Raw genomic sequence first — 8,386 nt, 5'->3', positions numbered from 1 at the left:
TATCATTATACCAGTGTGTAGCGAATAATTTACAGAGATATCCACAGTGATTGATCATCGCGTGTAAACATTTCACCAGCATTCATCAATGCATTTTCCATTTTGAATGTCTAATGTAATAGGTTTTGTATGTATACTAATAACTAATGTTTTTCGAATACTTTCTATACAATTTTTAATTTTTATATTTAATTTTGATATGAATGCTAGATTAGGAAATGCACATATTTTTCTTAATGAATGTTTACTCGTAATATTTCTGACACAATTAAAGATGTTGTTCATTTTGAAGGGTATTTATTGGTTATTGCTATTGCCATTTCCATTTAACAATTCATGGAAACAAAGAAAAGAAACAAATTCATTTTGTAGTCTCACATACCCTAAAATTTTCCCGTTCAATATTCTTTAGATTTGTTCTATGAAGTAAATATGCTATTAAGCATCTAAAACAATATATGCATAATAAAAATTGACATTCAGTCTATTTCAAAGAAAATCGAACAACGATTTTTCGAGAAAAAATCTTTTTATTACCATAAAAACCTTTTTATTAAGGACGTTATCAGAATATAGATGTCTCCCTTTCTTTTATATATTTTATCATGCATTTACTACATGGTTTCAATTTATAATAAAACCTAGATGTCAATATAAATAACAATATTTAATAAATATATGTTTAACATAAACTAGCAATATAAAGTTGATTGGGTTATTAATGTTGCTATTTGTAAAACTAATAACAAAATTCATTCATAATTTCAAACTTCAGGAAAAGGTTATTTAATCAAATCATAGACATTCAAATGTTTGAAGAACTTGAGACACTGTTAGAATTCAAGCGTTTGCATGAACATATCATAAGTTGTCTCCCGTACCAGGAGACTACATTCTTAAGATGTAAAAAAAACTGCAACGCGATGTTCTCTGTATCAGATAAAGGTAACATAGGAATCGTGAAATCGAAAAAACTTGTATTGTTCTGAATTTATAAGTTCACTGGATGTTTGTTAATGGACTGAATAGCAAGTGGAAAGACACTGATTGACGTCTTCACATTATATAATGTGGCGAATTTTTTTTTTCATTATTTAAAGAGTAATTTGATTTCGTCGGTTATTCTGCAATAACCTTTTAAACTCACTTCAGGGAAATTCCAAATTGAAGACTTTTTGCCTAAGTACATTTAGTCCTAAAGCTTCAGAAAGGTTATCTTAAGTTGACAAAAAAATCATACTTATCTTTTTATAAAAGTAACATTAGTGTGAATTAGACAGTTTTTAGTTTATTTCTTAAAATAAGTTTATATTTGAAGAACTGAATTGTTGTAGAACCAGTACCTGCTACTGTTCCAACCCTTCCACAACCTATATTGAGGATGACGTTCCCGTATAAGCATACTCTGGGAAAACTGGTAAGATATCATAACCATATCATATTTCATAATTGTTCTTTTTTTATTTAAATATATTTTATTGCCAAATGTGCAATGGGATTGGGCACAAATTGTACAACTTAAACTTATTTAAAGCCCGTTTCCTAATTTTAAAACATTGAAATTACATAGACGAATTAAATATAACAGCAGACACGAAATCCGATTGTATGAACCCCTCAATACGTTTAAGTGAGTGGATCTGTCTTAGGCACTTTTTTATTTCTATTATATATAAATGATATAACTAATATTGTTACTAATGATGGCCGAAAACGGACTAACAGAATCGTGTTACTAGTAACACGTTTTTGTCAGCAAAATATGTACGGGACGTATAAATTTTGTGATTTTTTGTCAAAAACCTATTGTTATAAGGATGCTATAGTAGTACGTTTTCGTCAACAAATTGTGTACGTACATATTGTGTTGACGAAAACCTGTTGTTTATCAAGTAGTAGATTTGTCTGTACATGAAATGTGTACATGACAAAAACGTGTAGTTTGGAAATCTAGTATCCATATACCAATTAACATTCCTTTGTTTCTTTGATTGATTCTTACACGGTCATATGGTGACTTTACCTGATAAGGGCAAGGTATCAAAAGCAAAACGCGATGTTTACTTTACTGCAATGACTCACGATATACAATGTGTAAGACGTTCTAAATAATCACCCATTTAGACTTATTGTAGTGCTATACTGTGAACTATATGGGCCAAGATTAGCCCCCCTTCTTATCCCTCGTTTCGACGCAAAATTTGTACGTACATATTTTGCTGACGAAAACTTGTTACTAGTAACACAATTCTGCCAGTAGAAAAAAACCCACAAAATTTCTCGAATTATGAATATTACTTTGTGTCAGCTCAGATATTCCTGTAGCAACCTAAACTCTGACCTATTTCGCGATCCTGTGGCCTTGGTGATAAAAGAGCAGAGCACTATTTTTTTATATGTCCATTATTTATTGAACCAAGATCATCACTCAGAACGAAAGTACATAATATAACCCTAATATTACCCACTTTAACACAAAAATTCTTCTTCATGGCTGTGACCATTGTGATGAAGAAAATAATACATATTTATTGCAATGTATATCAGAAGATATCTGAAACTAAAATTTATTTTTAAAGATTATCTACGGTGATAGTTTTAAAGAGATACACTAATAATATTCATTCAAGATGTAATGGTAAATGTTAAAATATTTTACTGATATTTGTACTGTACCGAATTTGTTTGGAGATGGCTAATATAGGCTTTGCCTGATGCTTAATCCATTTGCATCTTATTTGCAATAAAATTTGTTGAAATGAAAAAAAAAACCCAAAAGCCTCAATTCGTTAAAGTGAGTACCATTATATCGGGTTTTCAATTGGTAAGAACATTGTAATCAAAAACGGAAAAGTGTACCCTAGAACCTTAAATTACATAAATTGTGTTTAATGTTTTTTATTACAGGTAGATATAGGTCAGCAGGCATCTTTACCATTTTATATGACGTCGATAAAGCTAGAATTTCCCCTTCTCCTTCATTTCTCCTATACTGTTCAATACAAACAGAAGTACCCGTGCATCTACGCTGAGAGGAAGCAAGTGATTGACATATTACAGAGTACAGAAAGGGTATGCTCATATTGTCACCATTTTTGTTGTCTTTTGGTGTTTAATTGGCACAGTGATAGATTTGTTCACATGGCTATAAGTACTGGATGTCCTCCTGTTACAGTTAAATAACTACAGTCAGTGAGGGGTATTCTGTATTCGTTGTTATTATTTTAATATACATGGTAGGTGCGCAAATTCACGAAAGAATATCTTTATTGCATTGTCTTTATCTAATATTACTGTAAAATACCCAATGCACAGAGCTTTCATAGTACAAGCGAAATGGAAGTGAAACAATGCCTGCAGTTAATTAATTTGATAGAACATAAGTTAAGTCTTATACAGCTTTCTTGTGGCAGATTTCGTCTGACTGCCCTATTGTCTCCCTTCAGATATAATTATACTGATTACATGTAGTCTGCTGTAGGTGTGTTAACTAACGTATTATTACAGTTATGTCACATCCCTTTAGTTGGGAAAATTAGCCTGGAACTACCATAAAACCAAATAAAAAATGGTTTATTTCCAGGTATTTGTTGGTTTGATACTCGAGTCTGTTGGCATTATTGAGGTTACTTGTATTTGGATTGAAAGTGAGTTGATCCTTCATCAGACTGGACAAATAGTCCTGGAAAGAATAGGTAAGTGTAGACTACATAGGGAGGAATATATCAGTACCTATATTTGTCTATCATATTGTAAGACAATGCTGTAAACGTGGATATGTTCGTGAGTACTTAATTTGGCGGTTTGCATGTATAAAACTTTCACGGTGTTGTTATTTTCGCGATAGATACACTTGTAGAATCTAATAACTTAGTTCACACATGTACAAGATATTACACGGGAGGGAAATTTTCGTGATCAAACGGCCTTCGCGTAATTGACGTAAATCCCCCCCCCCCCGCAAAATGTCCACGTTAACAGTATAAATTTTTTGTGAAAGCCAGTATCTTTATGCACAAATACCAATTTGCTACTACCTTCCGGAAATCATTTTTCTTTAACATCAGCGTTACTTCTGACTCATTTTATTTTACGTAACTACTAAATCCATTAGCTATTTCTCAATACATGTTTACAAAAAATGAAATAGCCAAAACGACGACCATATGGAATTTTATTACCAATATTAAAGCTAATATTTTCTATGTTAAATGCTGTTTTATTTTCAGTTTATTTTCTTACTTAATCTTTATTCTTTCCTATATTGATCCAATTGCGTGTATTTATATATATAGAAACATCAATTCTTGTAAATAAAAAACTAGAACAAAAACCAATCTACAATGTGTATTTGTTCTGGTGTTGACACTATAATGTAACTTTGTTACGTATCGGTTTTATTTACAGATCCAGACGTGACATTTATTTCAGCGCCCTACCTTGCGGTAGTAGGACTATGGCCAGGTAAGTTACACTATTTCTTTCATAATGTACATGTATATCATGTGTTGTTAGGGAAACGACGATTCTATCTTACACAGGGGATTAGGACTGCTCACACGCGCTAGACAATAACGTGACATCAATAATACAAATGCGTACTCATTCATGCATTGTCGATAATATCTATCACCATGTTCCAGTGGGAAAGGGTAACGGAAGTGATTCTAAACAAATACTATCATAATTTGTCTTAGAATAAGGCCAAGAGTACCCAACATAGATCTGTTTAGTTTTCAATACCCAGTAAAGAGTTGGGCTTCTTAGAAATTGGTAGACCTAGGGCTGACCATCCAAACTAATTCACTCGTGTAGATATCTCTCAGTCTAATCTATATCCAATCATATTTAAAACTCTATATTTGCTAAAATATTTCGATTTGTTGATATTTTATTTGAAATGTTAATTCGAGAAAGCTTAACGTTTCTGAAATTGAATAGTATATATTGGATAAATAGTTTAATTATTCTATTTAGTGCATTAAAACTCACCGTATCATTTAATATTTACTTTTTTCGATATTGTTATAAATAATTTTCATCTTTTACGATCTTATTGTCGTGATATTTAATCATAGAAAATATCGTAAAATATCGTTTTGGTTTCAAATGTCATTTAATCAGCACACCTGTACAGCGTCAAACTCGACGTGATATCGGTGTGGAATGTTAATTGTCTCAAAAGCCAGACACTCGGCAATACGGCTGATATGGACCACGCGTAAGGATGACAAAACAGTTACTTTAGTAAAGCAGTTGCGAACGAGTAAAATGACAAAACATGTTGGCAAGTGGTTTTTTTTACTAAAGCAGTTGCCACAACAACACCCCAAATCTTTGTACAACTACAGTTTATAGTAAAGCAGTTGCCATTTCGGCTTATATGGGCCATCGTACACAGGGTTCATAACATACGCAATATTTGAGATGATTGACAATCGCAAATTGAATGACAATGACAAAAACAGGACTCGATGTGTATGCTTTTGTAAAGTCGATTTCGTTCAAACAAACGCTCCTTGTACCTGATATAGACACTAACAAAATGATAACATTTGGTTATTTAGTGGCATAAATATGTGTTGATCCCTGTGGACTTGCATGTTTTCCTTGCATATCTTATCAAAAGTTACAAGCTACACGATAATTAACCAGTCAATAGTAATGACTTTTCTTATCAATGTTGATGTTCGCCAAAGAGATGACATTCATTGTAAAGACAAGCAAAAAATCACTATTTTAAACAAGAGCTAATAACAAATCCCTAATGTTCTTATATATGTACATGAGCGAGATTCTCGTAAATGCAATAAATAAACATGAAAGTTGACAATTGTGCTATGTAAATACACTGTTGTGAAAACTATTTGAGCCCGTCTCGATAAAATGTGCATAGTTTAAAATGTTAGCATTTTACAAAATGATCACATGTACTCATTTGTGTGTAGGACATAGTGATGCCAACAGCTATTAATTGATGTCGTATATGTTATAATATTGTTTTTAATTTTGACTTTGTATCCAACCGACAGAAACGGAAACAACAACTGCTTTGGCAACATCTACTGAAACATCACTTGGACCGGAAACAACAAACGCCGTCAAAACAACGGAAACAACAAATGGATCAACTGAAGAAACAACGGCAGACACGTCTACGGCAATGTCTGACCAAAGTACAGCTACTGAACCAGTGACTACTGACCAATTGATGTCCAGCATGGAATCGTCTACAGTCAGTTACGACCAAATGTCCACGTCCAGGACGAGCACAATGGTGTCTGGACAAACAAATGTTTCCAGAAGTACCTGCTTTTGTAGATGTACTAACTTCTCTAATATGACCAGAGAGGAGCTGCTTCGGAGGAAAGAGGCCCTGCGGAGGGAACTCGGAGTAAACGTTACACAACTTTCCTCTTACATTCGGAAATTCATCAGCGTCCCGGATAACCGTCCGTCTGCGGCAGGGGTTGGTGCTGTCGGTGTTATGATTTTGGCATTAGTGATTTGTACTATCATGATACTAGACCTTACAACGTTAAGGAAACGGAAGAAGTGAAGGTTGCTATACATTTTAGAAGTATTCAAGATTACACGTACCCCTTCCTTGTCACAAGAGTTGGCTTGGTTATCAAGGGATAGTATTCAATAACCAAACCAGGTTGTTAAAATCACTTTAACAGACGGCACGCTATAGATATTACAAGGCCTGTGTACGATAACATATATAGTCGTTACTTTACATTTGATTGTCACATGATTGTTTATGTAGGCGTTACATATGCTTTACAATTCGTGTCTGTCACATAGAAACGAAATACTTACATGCAATCTCAACTGTGTATTTAATATGAAATATCATAGATTATATTCGTTGACTATTTAATCCCACAATTTGCCTGACATCCAGTGACTTTGCCCGTGTAATATTTTGCATATGTCACTAGTGAGATATAACCTAGAGCTATTTTCATTGGCGGTGCCCGGCAGCAAACCCATTGTGACTTTAGAACAGAAACAATAAAATGACGTCAGGAAAAATGACGTAGTCGGCTCGACAAGGCTCGCAAAAATACAACCCCTAAGTTTCGTTTTATATTAAATGCCTTTAATGACAAAATTTTATTTAAGATGAACTGAAATAGTTGTTAATGTGGTGGGATTGTTGTCATGGTTTTTCTTAAATGCTAAAATTTTATGTTAACTGTAATTGTACCTTTTTTGTATCGATTTAAAACTGTTTTTACCGAATGAAAAAGGGTACTCAAAATGAGAGTTAAATTCATTATTTTGCAACATAGTGCAACTTAAGATACAAAAATAGATTTATGAAGATAGATGATGACGGTCATGTTCGTTATTTTGTAGCCAATAGCCACGTGGAAGAGTGTGATATGAATTAGACAAAGTTTCTAACGTTTAAATGCAATAAAATTAACAACTACTCATCATTAGATGATGAATGCTAAACTTTAATCTTAAACGTTAGCCAGAATCATTTACATATAACATACAATGTCTACTTTAGATTTTGCCTCTATTCACCTCTTTTATCTCTATTGCCATCAAGGTTTTTCAAATTTTGTTTATAGAGAAGGAAACTCTCAATATAAGGGACATAACCGCATTTATGGTTGATTATATCATTCTTCCTTGTCTTATGTCAGATACATCCTTGTCGTGTTAGATTTATCTCCCTTATTATGTTAAAAATCAAAATCAATGGACTCAAGTGAGGGGACTGTCAGAAAGATGCTTTCTTTGTTATATGAAAATAGTTTTTTTAAATACATTTCAATAACTAATATTTGTGATTGTAATTAAAACCTTTAATCTAAATATGTCTTTGACTTGACGCTGCATTATAAAAAATGTAAACGTAGATCAGGGAATGCTTCACTTTGTTATTATCAACGGAAGTCTTATTAGAAACAACATTGCTGTTAAATTACCATTGAGTTATAGTTAGTACGAGAATTAGGACGTGTATTATGCCAACCTGTAACCTTGATATGTATTCAAATTTTATGTATTTCATTTTCATTGTTTTACTACTCAAGCAATAAAAAGGTTTTGTATTCAATTTATTCTGATGTAATTTAACTACAAGGATATGCGATAACATTTAATTGCAATTGTTTAAATATGTGCTAATAGTACAATTAACCGCCATATCAAATTGATACAATTGCTAATCGACAGTTTTCCAATTACGTAAGTTTATTGAATATTAGATAAGAATACGTATTTGAAACGTATAAACTGTGCTTTCAACAGTTTGATTTTTTTTATTTACGTTCTATTGACAACCAGGGTCATGTAAGGTATGAAGTACAAGTGTGGATGTTTGGAGACTGTGGTATATTCGTGTTGTGTCTTTTTGTAT

At 32.7% G+C, this 8,386-nt stretch overlaps 1 protein-coding gene across 1 annotated transcript; it reads left to right on the top strand.

Moving 5' to 3' along the window:
• The first annotated feature begins 1,337 nt into the window (after window positions 1-1,337).
• On the top strand, window positions 1,338-8,083 carry LOC138328800 (uncharacterized). Its single transcript, XM_069275536.1, has 5 exons — window positions 1,338-1,417; window positions 2,908-3,072; window positions 3,584-3,695; window positions 4,408-4,464; window positions 6,033-8,083. Exons 1-5 carry the CDS (start codon window positions 1,382-1,384, stop codon window positions 6,557-6,559), a joined length of 897 nt encoding a protein of 298 aa, XP_069131637.1. The 5' UTR covers window positions 1,338-1,381; the 3' UTR covers window positions 6,560-8,083.
• Window positions 8,084-8,386: the final 303 nt, after the last annotated feature.

The sequence above is a fragment of the Argopecten irradians genome, chromosome 8, assembly GCF_041381155.1.
Source record: "Argopecten irradians isolate NY chromosome 8, Ai_NY, whole genome shotgun sequence".
Taxonomy (NCBI): Eukaryota; Metazoa; Mollusca; class Bivalvia; order Pectinida; family Pectinidae; genus Argopecten; species Argopecten irradians.
The sequence above is the reverse complement of the archived record's forward strand: the minus strand, read 5'-3'. Positions and strand labels throughout refer to the sequence as shown.

Coding starts and splice junctions, on each gene's coding strand:
- LOC138328800 (XM_069275536.1), top strand. CDS start 1,382: ATGACGTTCCCGTATAAGCATACTCTGGGAAAACTG. Junction 1,418..2,907: donor AGCATACTCTGGGAAAACTG/GTAAGATATCAT, acceptor TTTTTATTACAG/GTAGATATAGGTCAGCAGGC. Junction 3,696..4,407: donor AATAGTCCTGGAAAGAATAG/GTAAGTGTAGAC, acceptor TTTTATTTACAG/ATCCAGACGTGACATTTATT.